This window comes from Crinia signifera, chromosome 6 (assembly GCF_055691185.1).
Source record: "Crinia signifera chromosome 6, ASM5569118v1, whole genome shotgun sequence".
NCBI classification, from domain to species: domain Eukaryota; kingdom Metazoa; phylum Chordata; class Amphibia; order Anura; family Myobatrachidae; genus Crinia; species Crinia signifera.
In genome coordinates this window covers 71,617,221-71,639,424 of record NC_139222.1, presented here as the reverse complement: position 1 = coordinate 71,639,424, position 22,204 = coordinate 71,617,221, and the positions used below count along the sequence as shown (strand labels likewise).

Genomic DNA, 22,204 nt, shown 5'->3' with positions numbered 1-22,204 from the left:
TTTAAAAGCTGCACCGCCCTGTACTGGTAATACAGTAGCCTTGGACAAACGTGCCACTGAAGCGTCCACAACTGGGACCTTTTCCCAGAGCTCCGCATGAGACTCTGGCATGGGGTACAGACTAAGGAATCGCTTAGGCATCTGAAGCCTCTTATCAGGAGTTTTCCAAGCCCCTTCTAACAATTCCTGTAACCCCTCATCTGAAGGAAAAGTAACAGCCTCCTTCCGCTGTCGCTTAAAAACACCTTTAACAGGAGTCTTATCCTCCACAGTCAGCTTTAAAGCCTGCTTCACAGCTATAATGAGATCCTCTATACCAGCAGCAGAGTTCTCTTCCAAATCATCACCCTGATCCCAGGGGATGTCAGTATACTCTCCTTCCTCTTCATCTACCACAGTAGTTAAGGCATAAGACCTTCTAGGGGTCCCTGCCACATCATCCATTTTGTCCAGCATTTCACTGAACCTGTTAATCCCTTTTGCAGTATCCTGCATCACCTGGATAAGTGCAGGATCTGCCTGGGTAAGAGGCAAGGAGCCAGACGACTGCTGAGATGATGGCATAGGTCTCTGTGATTCTACCAGCCCATCACTCTGCCTGTCCAAAAGCTGCACCAAAGCGTTTACTGACCTGCCTAGGGCCCTGGCCCACGCAGGTTCCATATGCTCTGCCCTATGGGGATCACTGCCCATGGGTCTCACATCAGCGCAAGTAATACATAAGCCCCCCTTGGCCATCTGCTCAGGGACAAATTTTTGTGTGCAAACATTGCACGCGCTCAGTGCATTAAGGGCTCCCTCCCCCAAAACCACAGCCTGATGCTCAGACATGACGCAAGTGATAAATGTATATCTATCAGTATACACAGTGCAAACAATGTACAAGCGTTTATACAGAGGCAATGCACCCAATCACTTATCTGTCTGTTGGTTTCAACTGCGGGGAAGCGATGCCCAGGAAATCCAAGTCACTCTGCCAGGATCAGTAAGCCAGCTCAGCTCCGCTGCAAGCGTTCTGAAAGGCGCCAAAGTCAGAGTGAAGGAAGAGACCACAGGTCCCTGCTGCTGCGGGGTCCGTGACCTTTTGGCGCCAACCACCCCCAGCAAGCCGCTCCTTAGGTAGGATTTCCTAGTTCCAGTGTCTCCCCCTCAAATGGGGATCACTTGGAACATGCCTGTCACAACGCTGCTGTCCTCTCATCTAGGAGCTCAGCGTGTAAGCTCCGCATAAAATGGCCGCCGCCATCACGGAGCGCCTGTCCCCCATGATCCCCACCTAAGCGTGGAGCCGGTTTCAGGGTACTCCGGAGCCCAGGCAGCCTTTTAGAAAAGGCTATAAGCGCTGCACAGGGGGACCAGACAGTGTCTCCCCTGTGCACAGTGAGCTGACAGGACGCGCTTCTGTCAGCTCCTGCTGCGCAAGCAGTGTGAGGATTCACTATGAGAATCCTCACACTGTGCCTACCTAGCTAGGGTAAAAGTTAATAAAATAATAAAAATCCCCTAACTACTCTAATTCTTCGGCTGCTCCTGCAGCCCTTTAGAATAGCACCCACTCCAGTGGGCACCTAACACGAACTGAAGAGTCCAGGGATGCAGTAGGGGAGGAGCCTACCCTCTAAAACTTTAGGATAGGTGCCTGGCTCCTTCGGACCCTCCTACATCCCAGTGTTGAGCTGTGTCACCAGGACCATTGAAAGAGAAAAGGCACAGATATTAAATATCAGCAGAAACAGCAGAATAATAAGCCACACATGACACCCTGCTACTGACTATACAGTGATTGGCAACAATGACACCAAGGAACTTCTAAAAACCCTCCAATAAGAGGTCTGCTGACAGATGGGTATAAGGGTGCCAATGTGATGTCCAGCCCCTGCAGGTGGCTGTGCCTGGGCTATGGGCATCAGCACCTGCTGGTTGCACTGCTGACAGGAAAAAACATACTACATACATACTACATACAGACAGTACATCCATTCATACATACACTGCCTCCATAAATACACACATACAGTACAAACATCAATACATACCCTGCTTACATACATACACACACTGCCTCCATACACACACACACACACACACACACACACACACACACGTACAGTGCATGCCTCTCACATACATAACCATACCCCCTCCTCTCCAGGCTGGGAAAACACAACTAAAACATCCCTGGGGAGTGATTACATGTAGCCACCACCGGTTGCTGCTCCGGGGTTACTTCATGCGCTGCAGTGCTGACAAATTCTCTCGGCAAGGCACCGGGAGGTCTCTGCTGAAGCAGTGCTCCCTCATGTGGGTCACTGCAGGGTGCTTGAGGGGGCGGGGGTCACCGCATAGCCGCCGCTGCTTGTGTTGCTGTTGGTGTGGGAAGCGCAGCCCATTTTATTAGGGGGTGCACCATTGGAGGGGCGTGTACATCACACATACTGGGCGTGTCCATCACCGTCTACTGGGCACCAATGCAAACTAAATAGAAGGTGACTTATTTATGTATATGGGCTTCAGAATTAATCATTCCCACCAGACACACCAGAAACAGGGAAAGTGCGCGCCGGAAGCACGCTGCAAAAATTGACACTGTAATGCCCATTACACCTAATGCCACACACTTATATAGCGCACACATATTCTGAAACGCTTTACAGAGAATATTTGAACACTCACATCAGGCCTTGCCCCAGTGGAGTTTACAATCTATATTCCCTAACACATGTACACGCACACACAGACATTCTAGGGTTAATTTTTGTTGGGAGCTAATTAACCTACCAGTATATTTTTGGATTGTGGGAGGAAACCAGAATACCCGGAGTAAACCCACGCAAGTACGGGGAGAATATACAAACTCCGCACAGTTAGAGCCATGGTGGGAATTTAACCCATGATCTCAGGGCTGTGAGGCAGTAATGTTAACCATTACACCATCTGTGCTGCCCATTACACATAATGCCACTCACCGTAATGCCCATTACACATAATGCCACACACCATAATGCCTATCACACATAATGCCTATCACAGTAATGCCCATTACACATAATGCCACACACTGTAATGCCCATTACACATAATGCCACTCACCATAATGCCCATTACACATAATGCCACTCACCGTAATGCCCATTCCACATAATGCCACACACTATAATGCCTATCACACATAATGCCACACACAGTAATGCCCATTCCACATAATGCCACCCAGCATAATGCCCATTACATATAATGACACACACCATAATGCCCATCAAACATAATGCCACACAGTAATGGACATTCCACATTATGCCAGGGGTTGACAAATTTTTGTAAAATAGGGATAATAGGGACAGTGCGTGCTGAAGGCGCGTGCCAAAAATTTACAACTTAATGCCTATTACATGTCACACACCCATTACATAGTATACCACATGCCATAATGCTCAATACACATTATGCCACACACTGTAATGCCCAATACATATTACGCCTCACACGTAATGCCCGTTACACCTCACACTGTGATGCCCGTTACATGTTACGCCACACACTGTGATGCTCATTACATGTTGCAACTCACACTGTGATGCCCATTACACCTCACACCATGATGCCCCTTACATATTATGACTCAGACCATGATGCCCATTACGTCTCACATCGTGATGCCCATTACTCCTCACACCATGATGCCCATTACACCGCACACCGTGATGCCCATTATGCCTCACACCGTGATGCCCATTACACATTATGCCATGCCCATTACACATTACTCCTCACACCGTGATGCCCATTACACATTGTGCCATAATGCCCATTACACATTATGCCACACACCATAATGCCAATTACATATTATATCACACACTGTAATGGCTATAACATATGCTACCACATAAATGTCACTGGGGGCCCCACACGCTGCACACTGTTCACCCATTTAATTCTACTTACCTCATCATCGGTCCGGCAGAGCAGCTGTAAATGTCAAATTACACAGCGCTTGGGCCCACAGTCACATTACACAGTGCGCAGTGACCAATATTACCCAATATTCACATTACACAGCATGTAATGACCAATATTCGCACGTAGTGACCCATATTCATATTACACAGCACATAGTGACTAATATTAGCACATAGTGACCCATATTCACTTTACACAGAGCGTAGTGAATAATATTAGCACATACTGACCCATATTCACATTACACAGGGGTTCGGCAGGAGGTGTTCTGCTTGCTAAGCAGCAAAAGATTGCTGCTTAGTGAGCAATCCTGAATTAGGCCCCCTGTTCCCCTCACTACATTCTCACACACACAGCCCACTCCATCACAATATATGTCACACTCACACACACACTTACTCATTGGTCCCCAGTCTCTGCACACATCTTCAGCCAGGAGCCAGCCTGCAGCTGCACTAGTCCGCCCGGGCACAGGAAATTGCAGGGGGCGTGGCCTAATCACAGACCCCCATGGCCCCGCCCCCTTTTGAAGAGACTCGTGCTGACTGCTGAAGCCTGAAGGAGCCCAGCCAGCCAGGCCAGCCCAACACAGCAACTGCTAGCCGGCCGGGGGAGGGGGCACTGCCGGTCATAGGAGGTGCTGCCTGCAATTGTGCTGGGGGTCATTAGGAGGTGCCTGTGCACCCCGGCACCCCCCTTGCGCAGGCCTATGTCTGTGACTGATGCTGCTGCCGGCTCCATAGCGCCGCTAGCGCTAATGCTGCAGTGCTGAGGGCTGGGAAACTGCTGCTTGCTGGGGTGCTGTCCTCATTCTCCTGCCCCTGAAATACCTTACACAAATGGCGGTCGCTCATGGGACTTGAAGCCCTAAAGAATTATAATTAACTTAATTGTTGCACTGAAAAAGGGGCGCCCTCCAGCGGCCGGCGCCCTAGGCAGCTGCCTAAAGCTGCCTAGTGGTAGCGCCGGCCCTGCCCGCAAAACATACTCCAGGAGAAACCAGCCAACACCCTACCTGTTGCTTGTAAAGCTACATATAGCATCAATAATATGCAGTACTTTGCTTCTGTAGGGTATACTGGTCTCATTTTTAGTTTATTTTGCTCACTCCTTAGATATCACTACAATACATTGATGTTTGTGCATTCAGCTATTCCCGGCTTTCTTTGGTTCTATCACAAAAACTCAATGGTTTTGAGGCTTCAGTTGCACAGATGTTCTTCTATTTTTCTCTAAAGTATTCTGGTATAAAGAAGAAATCATGGCAGACAAAATAATTGAGAAGCATCAAAAATATGTGACTGCAAAACAGGCTGCGACTGCAGGTTGCTATGTATTGTCATTATTATTATGTTTTATTGATACGGTGCACTACAGATTCTGCATTGCCGTGCTTATGATGAAACTTACGGGTGGATCAAATTAAACCTGAAAAATAAGTGCTCGGAAATACTTCTCAACAGAGCAAATAATTATAACCCACAGAATACATGGTTACAAAGAGACCACAAAAACAAGAAATTAGCATAGGACATACGCAACATGAACATTACTATGGCTATTATGTGCTGGATAAAAGTAGACACAATTTAACAAAGGACAATGCCATACATAAAAAAAATTAAGTATAGAGCACGACAGGGGCATGTAAGGGACAAAGATAGTGGACAGACATGACACAAGGGGTGAAATGTAATAGGATGAGAGAATTAGAAAGTGAGAGATTTGGTAAGAAATCTCCAGGTTTTTTTAAAGCGGCAATCATTTACACTGAAAAATCAGTTTGACTTTGCAGTGTAAATGATTGCCGCTTTAAAAAAAACTAGAGATTTCTTACCAAATCTTCCACATTCTGATTCTATCATCCTATTAAATTTCACCCATAGAGGTGACGACCTGTCCATGAGAGTTTTCATTCTAAGTGATGTGGTATTAAAAGACAATTGGCAGAGTAGGGACAACCTGGGCAGAGGGATGAAGAAAGAGCAGAGTTGTGGAAAGCATTGATGTCCACTTGGGCAATAATAGCCTCTAGATAAGGTTGGGAACTTGCTAGAGAAGGGTCATGACCCAGTTTGGTAGAGGAGGCATACCAAACCAGTTAAGGAGCTCAATACTACAGGTACAAAAGCAGTTACTTTTTTATGGAGACATTGGAGGCATTTGCCAGGTTTGCAGGAGAAAAAAAGGTGGAGGAGTAGTATGCACTTAGGGTAAACATTAGCCAAATGCAAACTGGGGCACATTCGAAGAAATGGCTTTAGTGGTGGCCAGGGAATTCTGATATTTGCAGTTCAAGGAATCTAGTAGAGTAGCATCCATTGAGAACACCATATCAGGTCATGAGGATCTTCTTCTACTCAAACTCAATATTTCCAAAACGGAATTACTTATATTCCCACAACTAAGAACAGTTACCATCCTGATATCTTCATTGCTGTTGACAATTCGACAATCTACCCTACCCCACAAGCTCGTTGCTTAGGGGTCATCCTCGACTCTGAACTGTTCTTTCTTCCCCACATTTAATCTGTCTCCAAATCCTGTTACATGCATCTAAAAAACATATCCAAAATACGACTATCTCACACAAGACACTACTAAATCTCTTATCCATGCACTCATTATATCCTGCATTGATTATTGCAATAGTCTCCTAACTGGTCTTCCCAAGAACAGACTCTCGCCACTGCAATCCATTTTAAATGCCGCTGCTAGGCTGATCTTTCTAGCAAGGAGCTCATCGTCTGCTGATCGGCTCTGCCAGTCCTTCCATTGGTTCCCTGTATCATACCGTATTCAATATAAAACACTTCTCGCATATAAAGCTATTAACCGTACTGCACCAGCATATCTCTCTTTACTTATCACAAAATATCTCCCATCTCGGCCACTCGGCTCTGCACATGATCTGCGTCTCTCTTCTGCACGGATCACTAGCTCCCATTCACTATTACAGGACTTTCATTGGGCTGCTCCCATCCTATGGAATGCCCTTCCATGTACAATAAGACTCTCTACTAGCCTCCAAACGTTCAAGCATTCCCTGAAAACTCACCTCTTCAGGCAAGCCTATCATATTTAAGTTCTACACGCATAACCCTCTGAGGCACTTATGTATTATATAGCTTCTCTTCTGGACTTGTAACTTGGTGGGACTGCTATGCTATTACTGATGCCTGTCCTTGTGTTTCCCTCCTATGTCCCTATAGATTGTAAGCTTGCAGCAGGGCCTTCTAACCTCCAAGTCTGTCTGTTGTTACCCAGTTTGTTTTATCACTGTCTACCATTGTAAAGCGCAACGGAATAATAAATAAATAAATCTTCAGCAGCCCATACACGCTGCGATGCGGGCTGTGCGTTGTGTGCATTGAAGTGCACGCTCCCGCGGCACCTCATCGCACAGTACAAAAAGTATGTGCTTGCACATACTTTTTGTACTTAGTTTACATCACATCGCATTGCATGCACAGGGCATGCAATGCGATGTGATGCGTGCTAGTTAAGCACCGAACGCACGCCCGTATCACAGCGTGTATGGCCAGCATTCTGATGATATGCTCTGCTTATTTTTTACATAAATGGTGAAGGACACTTAGATATCATAATTATAATTTTATATTACTGCAATAAGAGATTAAGATTCCCCTAAACATACTACAATACATGTGTGTGGACAGGGGCTTTTTATGGGCCCATCCATGAGATGTGTAATACGTGGTGGGATCTTATTAGCTATTGTTTGCCCTGCATGTGTGAGTGGTCCTCTCCAATAACTTTTTGCTGTAAGCAGCCGCCGATAGGTGTGAGCTACAGAGGCCATACGGCAGCTTGCGGAGCATTCCAGAGCTTGGTAAATAGGGCAAAAAAGCGGAAGCCTATGTGGGCTGCTTTTACTGTACATGTGCTAAAGAGGGAAATATAATGTGCTGCTAGCCTTGCTTACATAGCCTTAGGGGCAGGGACACTGCAGTCAGTGGATGTCAGCTGGACACTTCAGCAGAAACATAAATGACAGGCATGTACATCAGGAAGCCTCATGCAGCCCATCTATTCCTATTCTTACACTATTAGACTTCATTCATGCAGAGCACACATTTTCCAACTAGTCGGTAAGTAAAGGAATATTAATAATTTAACTACTCATAAAGACATTGATTTGCTTGTCTGTATGTTATTTACTGTCATTACATAATAGACAGCATGTTTACCTGAATTGAGTTTTCTCTTCTGGGACTTATACTCTACAAGCTGGGTTTTTTTTTCACATCCAATAATGGCATGATCATCATCTGCTAATCGCAGCATGTAAGCCTGATCAGAATACCAAGTAATGTTGGGTCTGGAAGGGAGGCGGATGCCTGTTTATTAAATATGAATGCTATTAATTTAGTGCTTAATGAGTCTATTTTTAGGCGAAATACACATTCATAAGCTTTGAATGTGTTTCTTTTTTTTTTTGGGCCGGGAATGTAAATGAGGGTGCCTTTCATTTAACATTTTCACTGGTTTAGGGGAGAAGGGGTTAATATGAACCATTTTGTTTTAGAAAATGTGGGTCTAGTTGTGTGTGGGGGGGAACTTATGGCCTGTATCCAGGGCCAGCCCAAGATTAATTGTTTGGTAGGTGAATACAGATGTAGGCCCCAGCGGATAGAATAAACCCTTTTATTTATCCCTCCCATACTTTATATTTCTCAGAAAATAGGGGCGTGGTGTTAATATGAAGGGGTGTGGCCACAGAGTAGCACAGTCTTATTCACATTACCAAACATAGTGCCTGATTCACATTACACTACATAGTAGTGTCCCTTAATCATGTTACAGCACACAGTAGTGCTTCTTATTCACATTACAATACACAGTAGCAATGCCCCTTATCCATTTTATGCCACATAACAGTACTTCTTTTACATGTTACACCACAGAGTAGTTCCACTTATACACAGTAGTTGTGCCCCTTACACTTAATGACCACAGCAGTAGTGCAGCTTACACACAAAGGGCCTTATTCTAATCCACTCTTTCTGACAAAATCCTTCTTAGATGGGCAAAACCATGTGCACTGCAGGTGGGGCAGATGTTACTTGTGCAGAGATAATTAGATTTGGGTGGGGTTTTACTTCAAAGTGAGATCTATATTGCAGTGTAAAAATAAAGCAGTCAGTATTTACCCTGCACAGAAACAAAATAACTCACCCAAATCTAATTCTCTCTGCACATGTTACATCTGCCCCCCCCTGCAGTGCACATGGTTTTGTCCGTCTAAGAAGGATTTTGTCAGAAAGAGTGGATTAGAATAACCCCCAAAATCTCCAGACACAGCATTGTACTTACTTGAAGCCCAACTCCTGCTCTCACTGTCATCTTCCCCACCAGGTCCTCATGCTTGGCATTATGGGAGAGACATCATGTTGCGACAATGTCCCTCCCTACATGCTCTATAGGGGTGGAAGGTGGAGCTCAGGTTTGAGCTCCAGCCTCTGGTTGCAGTAAAAGAGCTGCCAGGCGCCCAATGGCAATAAAATCTCAGCAGGTGCATGGAAATTGTATCACATCTCCTTACTGTCAGCCATGCACAGTGTTGTGTTCAAAGAGGCCGGATACTTGGTATGAGGGTTCATCTGACCCTGCCTGTATTTGAGTGAGAGACTGTAATGCCAACATTATTCAGGTGCTGGGTGGGCCATTTCGGTAGTGTCTTGAATTTTAACTACTGTTCTATGTTGTTAGAACTTTGGCCTGTATTCAGATCTGATCGCAGTACAAATTTGTTTGGAAAATGGGCAAAATCATGCTGCATTGCAGGTGGGGCATGTAACTCTCTCTGCACATGTTACATTTGCTCCACCTGCAGTGCACATGGTTATTCCCATTTTCCAAACAAATTTGTACCGCGATCAGATCTGAATAAGGGCCTTTGTGCTGATTGCAGGAACCCTATAGCCTAGCTCATTGCTATAGTGTCTTGCCCAATCAGCCCTGCTTTGTCTATTTAAGGTGAACAAATAAGGGAAAGAGTGCACAGATATTCAACTCAGCCTTGCACATATACTAACAAACATACAGGGATTTCTGGATAGTGATTGATCATACCCAGGTTTGCTAAATAATGCAATATGGAAATATCTTAATGTAACCATTGTTGTCTGACATTTAATACTGCAAAATACCACACTGTAAATCCATGTAAGAGTTAGCATGTTTGGAAGGTTAGAAGAGGTGATTAGGCTGTCACTCCTCTCCAAGCTTATACCTGTAAATAAACTAGAGCCTGAGCCTGATTCAGATTTGTACGCAATGCCTTATGCAGCTGAACATTTATCGGTAGACTGTGCAAGCGCCAAGGCACTCTTTCGATGCCAGCTGCAATCAGCAGCAAAAATATAGTGCAAGGGGTGCTGCTGCTATGGGGCCCATCTTTTCTGTGTAAGCAATCCAGGTATGTTTTACATACATCTACCACCATCAGTTGCTAAAAAGGTGATAAACTTTTGCTCTGGGGCCTACAAATATCTAGTTACGCCTCTGTATGGATTGCGTGAGTGTGAGTGAGGAGGGCCCCAAACCATTTTCTTGCCTAGGGCCCCATGAAATCTAAATCTGCATTTGCTCCACAGTCATTTTCACATGCGATAGAAGCCTTGCCCTCTGTAAATGCAGATATAGATGTTCAATAAATGTCTAATGTAGTTTTCGTATGTACGGTTGCAATGCAAGGTCTTTGCAGAATGTACACCGAGAAGGTGAGAAGTAGAAATGAATAAATATGGTTACTTACGATGGCCTTAACACATCTATGGACCCTAACACTGCCCCTGGGCACAACTAGGCCTTCTTGATTAAAGGGTAATATGAGGAGCTGTTAATGTTTAAGGTTTGACAAGGATTTGTTACAGCAAATGTTTCAGAGCACTTACCAGAGGTTTTTATTGATGGGAATAAATCCTTCGTCCCTTGCAAACTTGGTTAAGATGGCCGAGATAATTCCCTGGAGGAAAAGCAAAAAGATGACCGTTTGGTCAATACATGGACGTAAGGGTAGAATTGTGCAACTGAAGGGACAGATGTGCCTGCTATGATCCTAAGTGTTTTTATTGATTACATGGTCTACAAATGTATGGTTTAACCTCTTTGTCACCGCAGCAGCACACAGGATTGACCTCCTACTCCTTGCATGCCCTGTCTGTACTATCAATTTTAAGAAGCTCATTGATGAGTAGTCTTGTGCTGAATCTAAACAAACAGTTGAGAAAACAGTTACTTTCATCCAGCAGGCTTCACAAAATGGGGTACAGGTCGGCAGAATGGTTACTAATAACCACCACACACTGGCCACAGGCGGCCATACCTGCGGGTTTTTGTGTACAAGCTGAAGGAAGGAGCACAGAAGCTCAGCTCTTATTTCAGGAAAACTTAATGATTGCTTTTGAAAAAGGAACGTCTTATCAACAAAACCGGTATTTTCCAGATTTAGCACAAAAATATCATTAAATATTAAAAGGTTTGGGCTGCATTATGTTTTATGTCCTCTTTAATCACACTAACTATTATCTAGATTTTAGCTTTCAAAAATATTAGAATCAAACAAGTAGCGGATATAGTCAGACAATCAGACCATGATTCCTGAGAATGATACCATTATCACTGCCTTGATCTTCATTTGTCTTCATTGTGACACAAAAGCATGAGATGAGCACAGCTGTGGTGGAATTTTGTAGACATAAAAGACAATAGGCAATAGAGTCAGCAAGGTCTATTTTGCATTGTATTTACCGTTCACAGAATGTATATTCAGTGCTCTGGTGTATGTTTTATATTCTGAGTGGTACAAAGATGATAGGGAGAACCTGCGGGGGGGGGGGGGGGGGGGGGGGGGGGTGTTGACACTATAGTGTATCTATATGGTTATTTAAACCAAAAGACCAGCAACAATGTAAAAAAAAGGTGCATAGATGAGTCTCAATACATTTGTAGCAAACATTTATTATGGAGCATATGTGCAATATTTGAGTTACATGTGTTTAAAAAAAAAATTGGAGCCAGAAAATAATAACTGCCCATGGTTTGCTTTTATTAGCTATATGACTGTTGTTCAAGTCTTAATGGATATATCAGTTGGTATCCTCCCATATGGACTTGTTTAGGACAAAATACCAACAGACTACTTCCCTATTCTAATTGTGTGGTATCTAGGCTAGAGTGGGGTGGGGGGTGGTAGGTTGAGGCAATAGGGGGGACTTAGGGGTAGGGTTGAATGGGGGAAGTTTGAGTTGGGCAGCAGGGAGGAAGAGTTAAGGTAAAGCTGCAGGGAGGGATGGTTAGGCACTTAAAAGGGGGGGGGGGGTTAAACAATGGCGTAGGAGGGATAGGATAAGCAATTAAGGGGGGTTAGGGTTAAGCTGCAAGCAAAGTTGGTTACAGCGGTAGGGGGAGTGGATAAGGGTACTTTCAGAGCCACTGTTAGGATCCTCCGTATCCGGCTGCCAGTCAAGAGCGTAACTACCATAGGTGCAGGGGGTGCAGCTGCTATGGGGCCCACTTTGCCTATCAAAGTAGCATGTGCTTTATACATTTTTCAGTATTAGTTGATGAATAGGGGCCCTTACAGACTTTTGCTAGAGGGCCCACATGTATCTAGTTACGCCACTGGTGCCAGTGACAGTCTTTTGACCACCCAGATCATGTATGTATCTCCACAAGAGGTACTGCAGGGAAAATGACATTACAGCTGTAATTATATTCACCAAGACAAACAATTCTGCATGCAAATCTCCAGCATAAAGTAGTGACGTTCACTGTATTGACATTTGTGAACACATTTGTTTTATAACTTTTCCTTTTTTTTTTTTGTAATGTTTAGAAAAACCAGCAAGACTTGGTAGAGAACCCTTAAAGCAGGGGTGACCAAACCAGCCCTCGAGATCTACCAACGGTCCACATTTTATAACATGCTGCATTCATTCCTACTATAGAACCACAGGTTGCCTGAAATATTTATTAGTTATTTATTTACCAGTTATTTTTATAGCGCACACATATTATGTAGCGCTTTTCTCAGAATATTTGAACATTCACATCAGACCCTGCCCCAGTGGAGCTTACAATCTATATTCCCTGCCAAAAGATACATGCATACACACATTCATTCTAGGGTTAATTTTGTTATATGCCAATTAACCTATCAATTTAATTTTTTAATGTGGGAGGAAACGGATACCCGGAGGAAACCCACGCAAGCACGGGGAGAATATACAAACTCTGCACAGTTAAGCTGTGGTGGGAATCGAACCCATGCAGGAAAAGAATACATTTATTTTGTCCTGAAACAGACTCCCAGATGCAAGTGAGTGTGGACCGCACCCAGTTGTCCCCAGCAGAGGTGTGACACCACAGTGCCGATTCCTCCTTAGCGACAGGAGCTGGGTGCTGCACTGTAACATGTGCAGCAACTTGTTCCTGTCACAGTGTAGGAGCCGGCACTCCAGCTACAGTAGTCTCTTGGGGCAGCCCGCATCTCAGGGAACCCCCAGAGTGATGACATTGGGGGTTTGTGCTGTGAGACCATGTTCCCTTGTCCTACCAGCAAGTGCACACTCATTTTTTTTTTTTTTTTGAGCCATGCTCACCTCCAGCTCATGCAGATGATGTTCTGGAACAGTGGGTGTCAAAACATGTAGAGACGCCTCTGATCATGTGAGGAAAAAATCTTCAACTAGTATTATCTGTGTTTTATCAGTTCTGAGTGATTCGCTGGCACTGTGGTATTAACTAAATTCTGTTCTTGAGTTGATAGTAGGAAAAAAAAACACTTAATTTTACATGTTTAGAGTTTAACTATTTTTAAATTATTGAAGACCATTTAATCACCATAGTTCTGTCCATAGGAATGTGTGCCCTTCAGTCAATGACAAAGTGCATGCCTCTATAGTCACCATACAGGGCAGTATTAGTATGAGAATAAGGAACTGCACGTTCTGTTGATGCACAGCACAGCCTTGCATATCAATGGCATCTGCAGTTTATGATGCATACAGAATATAATCTGAGGGCAATGGCTCCAATTTCCATTTGGAAAGAATGATATATTTCGGTAATAAATACAACCATTGAAATTCAGGGGTCCTCATAAGAGTATTTTAAATTGGAACACTTCATTATACAAACTCTATTATACAAATACAATTTTCATGCCTTATAAACCCCAATAACTGAGTCATAGGCATAGTCGCCGATACCGTGGGTGCTCCCGGGCATTAGCACCCACCGTAAATGTTAAGCACCCACCAGGCCCGTCAGCATATCAGACTGCAGACAAGAGTACAGCGCAGGGCCGGAGGGAGCGTGGCAGGCGGGTGAAAGGGAGCGCGTGCCGACGTCAAACCGCGCAGAAGTACAGCCTGTACATGAAAGAATGCGACAAGACGTCGGGAGGGAGGGAGCTGACCTCATACTGCGGGCATAAGTACAGGGCAGAGTGAGATATATATATATATATATATATGTGCGTTCACTATGTCAGCAGTGTCTCACAGCCATGCTGTGGTGTAGGATTGTGCTTTTGGTCTGTGAACTTTCAATGGTGTGTATTGTTAAATTGTGCCGTAATGTGTAAAAAGGTGGACTCTGCTGCTGTAATTTGAATATTGGAGACAACTGTGTTGCATAATATAAATTGGTATTCTTTTTTGGGCCACTCCCCTATATTTTTGGCTTGAGCACCCACCAGCAAAAACATAAATAGCCACCTATGGTCATAGGTTATATTGAATATGCATTCTAGACCAGTAATATTAGTGAAAACAGCAAATTATACTTACAATAATTGAATTTCTTCGGAATACTTAATGGAAGCACTTTGCATGTGACGGCTAATACAATACCCATAGCTAGATTTAGGACATGGCTACCAAATGACTTGTTCATAACATCCGAGGCATAGTGCTGGGAGAAGGTATGCACTGACTTCCAGGCAGCTGCAGCAGAGATATAGCGAAGAAAAGAGAGCCAGTAGGCGCCTTCTGTACACTAAAAAATGTTTTAATCAACAATCAACATACAAGTCTACTTACCTTGGATTACAAATTGTCCAGTATTACATCTCTGGACACTAACATCTTGCACAGCTCTGGACCCTTGTTGGGATTATAATTACTGGCATCCACACCATCCAATCAGGACTCGGTAATTATCTGATGCAGACTTTTTACTTTATTTTTATTTTTATTTAATTTTTTATTTTTTAGCTTTTATCTCTTTTGCATGCATGCATAGGTACATGTTATGTGTTTGTGAATTGTGATACTTGTATGTTGATTGTTGATTAAAACATTTTTTAGTGTACAGAAGGCGCCTACTGGCTCTCTTTTCTTCGCTAAAGCTTTCTGTAAGGGCGGAAACCCTAAACCAGAGGGCAGCATTCTGTACATCACACAGCACACGTGCCCGTAGTGCTCAAAATCACCCCCCAGCTGAAGCAGAGATATCCTTACCACCACCTGAGCCTCCTTAGCACGAGACATTGCTCTGGCCGAGTGTGCCTTTATTATTTTCTGAACCATAAGACCAATGTTTTTTCTATACAAATGTATTTACTGCCTTAACCCATCTGCAAATGCTTTGTGTTGTTGTGTTGGAGATAGACTTTTTCTGTCTCGTACCGGGATGATAAACGTAGTCTTTGCTTTTCTGAAACTCCTAACTCTATCTAAATAAATGGAAATGGCTCAAACCATATCCAATGTATGAAGATTCTCCTCCTTTTTGCTTGTCAGCTCCCAGAAAAAAGATGGCAGAATCATTTCTTGATTTGTATGAAATAAAAATACTATTTTGGGCAAAAAAATTTGATTTGTTTGTTTGAAAAACAAACCAATCTGAACATAATTTCAAATACAAATCTTGCAGCCATAAAGAAGATTTAGATCCCATTGGGAAATAAATGACTTGACTCGAGGTCTGATCTTCTTTATAGCTTGGCAAAATCTTAAAATCAACCTGTTTCAGACAATCGTCCAACAGTATGCTAAAAGCCGTTATATGAATTTTGAGGGTGCATACTGCAAGGCCTTTTTTCAAACCCTTCACAGAGGAATTGTAAGACTGGCTGTATATCAGTTTTGAGCACATCACACTTCCCTTTTGCCCAATTGCTGATCTTCCAGGTTATATAATATACAGTATCTGTGATCAGGGGCGGATTGGCCCGCCAGGAAACCGGGCAATTTCCCAGTGGGCCAGCAGAAATCTCATTAAAAAAGGGCCGGCCGCGCTTACCCCTGCCCAAATCCAAAATGGCCACGGGAGGCTGCTGTGCATGCGCGCACAGCACCTCCCAGGGCCTTCAAGCGGGCTGATACTGATTCCCTTGATTGACTTGTGATGAGAAGGTCACTAGGTAAACCCATATTATAATACTCTGCTCTCTGAGGCGGGCTATTAAGGTCACTAGAATCACTAATTAAATGACCAAGATCAATTACAGGAAAGGGGGAAGCCCTGAGGTGATTGTGTGATGTGAAAGATACAAGTAGGGTCATACAGATTATAGTCACCAATAGTTACTTATTAACTTGATTGTTACTTGTGCATAGTAACGTCCTGAAAGTGGAGTTGAACAGTGGAACATGTTGGCCTGTTGCTCGGAGCACAAATGTACACATAATAATAAGAAGTTATGACATCTAGTCCTCCTCCTCTCTACCAAGTTTATTTCATGTACATAAAGTATACAGGGATGATCACATATAAAACACAAAAACTACTGTAAATAGGATTTGAGGCTACTGGATGATCTTGCAGCTGCAGTGTGGCTGGAGTAGCAGGACTACTAACTAACTGGGGTATGGTACAGATGTAGCCATTTCAGCATTCAGACAGTGTTGACGTTATACACGTCAACCTGTAAAATTCTCTGTTTGCTGCTTTGCAAGGCGGCCCTGCATGGGGTGCTGGGCCGCCACTATATTTACAGCCAGAGATCACTACATTAAAAGGATTATTCTGGTTAATTCGCTCAGATGCGAATTCGCATACTTGCGAGTCAACCTAACCCCGCCTTGCGAGTGACGGTATGCCGGCTCACCATTCGCAAGGCATGTAAATTTGCACTGGCTGCGAATGGATGTTTTACATAAACATCCATTTGCAGCCAGCAAGGTAACACCCACATCATTCGATGGTCCGCGAGCATCGAATGATATGGAACATGCACATATATGTAAGATTGCTCTGAGTAACCTTACATATGCATGCACGTTCCAAAGGAAGTGGGCGGGCAGCTGATATCACACAGTGTGTAGGCATACCCGATTGTGATTCGATCCCGATGCGGAGTGCAGCACAATCTATTTCTACTATCTCTGAACCAAGGTCTGCTCAATGCAGCATGGCCCCCTCTCCCCCCGCAATGCGCCATCCCTCCCTCCCTGCTGGGTCCTTGCGGCTTCCGATATCGAATAGATTTAGACGGCCACCAGATTGGCACCGTGTGTACATACCATTGCTGTAACCCTACCTGCTGCGTCTAACCCTAGCCATCTCTACAGCATTCTAGTTTTGACATTGTAGTGTCGACATTAGGACAGTCAGCATAGTGACTGTTGCCTTGGTAGCAGACGTATATTTTTCTTACAATGAGTGCCATTCCCTCAACATATGCTTTTGTGTTGGTTTTTCTACTTTTCTTCTACACCAGTTGCGATTTGCTGTGGGCCATGAAGTGACAACTCCATTATGGCATTTTAAATAGACTAACCAATTGCCACAATTGTTACTAGTGTACTGTGAAAATACTGTATTTGTATAGCAGCTACAGAAAGACTGGTAACCGACAATTCAGTTGCTCTTGACGATCACTCACCCATGTCCAATTAGGCTTTGTGTTTGAACATAAATGGGAATGAAGGTGCATAAGCTGAGCAGCTGGTACAAGAACACATTCCAAAACACTTCATTAAAGTTTCTAGGAAAACACCATATTGCGAGTGGAACGGAAGCTTCAAAGCCTTTAGTTTAAAGAAGATAATGTAGAACGGAAATGCTTTCAAGAATGAGGAATACTTACCCACCACAGTCACCTGCTAAGCTTCACTGACAATTAGTTAACTGCTGTCCAATTTCCTTTGTAAACACAGGCCATGTATAATACAATGTTTTATTTATATATGTATAGCACACACATATTACGCAGCGTCATTCATACCACATCATTCCATATTCATTTTAACATAGAGATACACTACAGTTACTGTAAGTTTTCTTTTCTCAGAGACCAATTAACTTACCAGTATGTTTTCTTAGTGTGGCAGGAAAACGGTGCACCTGGAGAAACCCACATAGAGAACATATAAAGTCCACATTGATCATGAATTTAACTTTTGAAAAAAAGGGGCTCTGAAGCTGTTGTACTAACTACTATGCCAACCATGCTGCATATATATGTATATCTATCTATCTATAGAAACAGAGGGCTCAACACTCATAATCTTAGTAAACTCACTCACCTTACTACACAAATAATTAAATAACTAATGTTTTTAGTTCATGGATTGATCACTGAATTTAAGCTTACAGCCCATCGCCAAGGGACCCCATTTAACTGCAAGTTCTACACTAACAACCAGACTCTTAAGTGCCTGGCAACTGCTGTCACATTATAGCCAAACTGAATATACAGTAAGCTGTTTCCTGCTTTGGAGCTCATCTGCCAGCTAGAGGTGCAAACACACTGTGCGATTTGTATTTTCCTTTTTAATTATAAAGTCAAAATCGGAAGAAAAGTTAGCACAAGTCGCATAGTGTGTATAGAGCTTGCAATGCGGATGCGTGCTCCTGTGGGGCAGGCAAGCCAATATTGACTATATTGTGAACAATCTAGTGTTCTAGTATAGTGGAAATCGGTACTTATGTAGTATCTGGGCTGCCGATTTCTAAATCGGGTCGGATCGGGAGATCGCATCGCATCGCATGCGACCATGCGATTCGATGCGATGCGATGCCCCGATTTTTCCATAGGAATCAATGTTAAAATGGACTGAGTCCATTTTAACATGGAATTCAATGGGAAAAATGGGTCCTTTTCATACCCCTACTATCCAAGTGGGCATGGAGTTGGATATAAACCTGTGGCGAGCGTAGCGAGCCACCGAGCCCGAAGCGTGGCGAGCGAAGCGAGCCCCGCGAGGGGACGAATACCGTCCCCTCGCGGGGCTCGCTTCGCTCGCCACGCTTCGGGCTCGGTGGCTCGCTACGCTCGCCACAGGTTTATATCCAACTCCATGCCCACTTGGATAGTAGGGGTATGAAAAGGACCCATTTTTCCATAGAAATCATTTTAACATTGATTCCTATGGAAAAATCGGGTCATCGCATCCGATATCGGATGCGATGCGATGCGATGCGATATCGCATCGCATCGCATCTGATTGTATGCCTTAAGGTGCCCACAGACGCTACAATTATCGAATGCGTTTTGTACTTTTTAAGCACAAATTGCATCTTATGTACAATTATTGGATGGTGTTTATGTGCTTGTACGATGCGATGCGATGCGCGTTCCCGGGAGCCCGATATTGTATGTCTAAAAAAGTACGTGCTGCACATACTTTTTAGACTACATCTGAAATTTAACATTACAAACATGGGTTCATCACATCACATCTTATGCATCCAAGTGCACATCTCATAGCAAGCTGGAAGAAAAATTGTATAGAACCATTGTACAGACAAAAACGCATAGCACAGTACAATTGTAGCGTCTGTGGGCACCTTTAACTTAAGGCATACAATCAAAAAATCGGCAGCCCAGATACTACATAAGTACCCGGAAATCTTACATAGTCAAAATCGCACAGTGGCCCTCATTCTGGTTCACTCACAAAGGCAAATTCCTTCTCAAATGGACAAAACCATGTGCACTGCAGGTGGGGCAGATGTAACTTGTGCAGAGAGAATTAGATTTGGGTGAGTTATTTTGTTTCTGTGCAGGGAAAATACAGACTACTTTACTTTTACACTGCAATATAGATCTCACTTTGAAGTAAAACCCCACCCAACTCTAACTCTCTCTGCACATTACATCTGCCCCACCTGTCGTGCACATGGTTTTGTCCATTTGAGAAGGAATTTACCTTTGCGAGTGAACCAGAATAAGGGCCAATATCCGTGGTTTCTGCCCTCTGTGGAGTTCAAGGGAAATCACAGTCAGAATCATGAATACCCCAAATCTCACCCTTTGAATGCACCTTAACTCTTGATTTTAAAGGTGAAGCAATCACCAACAAATCCTAAATTATCATTAAGGGAGTAGCTGTCACATGTTTAGGTTAAATAAGCTTACCCTGGGTGCATGAGAAAGCTGTAATGGTTCATTCAAAATGATAGATATACACATAGGCATGCGCACTTAGGCATGCGCACATAGTCCCTTATTCAGATCTGATCATAGTACACATTTGTTCTCAAAATGGGCAAAACCATGTGCACTGCAGGTGGGGCAGATGTAACATTTGCAGAGAGAGTCAAATTTGGATGGGGTGTGGTGTGTTGGAACTGAAATTTAAATTGCAGTGTAAAAATAATGCAGTCAGTACTTACCCTGCACAAAAACAAAATAATACCCCTTTTACACCAAAAATCCCGGATCCGACCCGGCATTTGGAAGAAGGATTCAAGCAGGGTCGGATCCGGGATTTACTCCATTTACACTGCAGTGCCCACCCGCAGTGTAGACGGAGGCGGCGCTTGGAGATGACATCATCTCCAAGTGCCGGGACCGCGGTGATCCCCGCTGGATACCACGATCGCTGTGCTGGGGGCAGCCCAGCACCAAGGTAGGCTGCTGGGTTACCCCCAGCCCCCGTTCACCCCCCCAGCCAACGTCCGGGAGGTGAATGGATGCCGCACACGGGCATCCATTCACCTCCTCTGCTGCCGCCACTGCTGTCCGCGGATTATAGCAGACAGCAGCGCAGGCTGTGTGTCCCCCTGTCCAACCTGCGGACTCTGCGGTCTGCAGGTTGGACGTCCCCCATTCATGTAAATGGGAGCCGCCCTCTACCCAGGTCCTGGCCGTGTTCTCCCCAGGTCAGGACCTGGGTAGAAGTCCCGTGTAAAGGGACACGGCGTGACAGATTTACACCGGGTCTGACCCGCCGAAGACCTGGAGTATTGAGGCGGTGTAAAAGGGGTATTACTCACACAAATCTAACTCTCTCATTATACATGTTAAATCTGCCCCACCTGCAGTGCATATGGTTTTTCCTATTATGAGAACAAATTTGAACTGCAATCAGATCTGAATAAGGGCCATTGAGTGTTAGGTGTGCACAGGCACACCCTAATGCTGTGCACTGCACTCCCTGATCCCACCAATACCATTTACCTAAGTCCTTTGCTTTTTAGAACTGTATTCCATTAAAAGAAGCACCCATCAATTATGTGTGTTTTGCATTATTAATTGTACAAGACCATTTGCATACATGTGTTGGTACTTGTGTATTTGTAGGGCACCCATTTTAAATACGTATGGCACCGTAGGAAAATCGCAACGCATGCAATTTTGCTGTGCAATGTGATGCAATGCGATTTTCCTTAGTTCATTTTTAGTGCACCCTGCCCGCGGATCGCATCGCATGCCATTTGTGGTGCGATGCGATTTTTCATTGCATAAGCACCCATGCGATAAGATGTGATGGTACTTCATTTTAAAAGCACCCATGCACACCCACACTATCCACGTCACCCCGAAGCGTGGCGAGCGCACGCGGTTACGCGTCCTCCTGACCTTTTCATACCCCCACAAACCACGTCGGCGTGGAGTTGATTTTATAAAGTGTGGCGAGCCCGAATTGTGGCGAGCGCACTGAGCCCTGCGAGGGGACGCGGAATACATGCAAAGGTATGAAAAGGTCGGGAAGATGCTTCGGGGTGACGTGGATAGTGGGGGTGTGCTAAATCCCATTGCATCACATAGACATTTACACTGGAGGTGTTATGCTAGATCGCATCGCACACAAAATTGCCATTTCCATGTTGGTTTGCAGTGGCCTGTGACCACATGCTCAAATAAATAAATGGTTTATAAATAGTATATATGTCTGTGAAAAGACATGGGGACAAAACATTGATGCTGCCACTGTCCCCTCTGTTCCTTAACTAAAACTCCTAAGAATAGCAGTGAGGTAGCAGGCCACACAAAAGTTCACACTCAAGCATTTATGTAATGGGTGCAGAAAGAGTGAAG

At 44.2% G+C, this 22,204-nt stretch overlaps 1 protein-coding gene across 3 annotated transcripts in view; it reads right to left on the bottom strand.

Annotated features, from left to right (window-relative positions):
* The window catches only part of LOC146007712 (heparan-alpha-glucosaminide N-acetyltransferase-like), a 394,310-nt gene that overhangs the window by 24,107 nt on the left and 347,999 nt on the right, over nucleotides 1–22,204 (bottom strand). The window contains exons 16-17 of one of the 3 annotated variants that reach the window (XR_014444391.1): nucleotides 10,881–10,951; nucleotides 8,172–8,321 (exon numbers count right to left, since the gene is read on the bottom strand). The exons of 1 other annotated variant lie outside the window; for it this stretch is intronic. Coding sequence is in view for 1 of the 2 variants with exons in the window: in XM_083146282.1 (XP_083002408.1) it covers nucleotides 10,881–10,951 (71 nt within the window). In the remaining variant the exon portion in view is untranslated. The remainder of the gene's footprint in view (nucleotides 1–8,171; nucleotides 8,322–10,880; nucleotides 10,952–22,204) is intronic. One more of the 3 variants, XM_083146282.1, reaches the window with a different exon arrangement.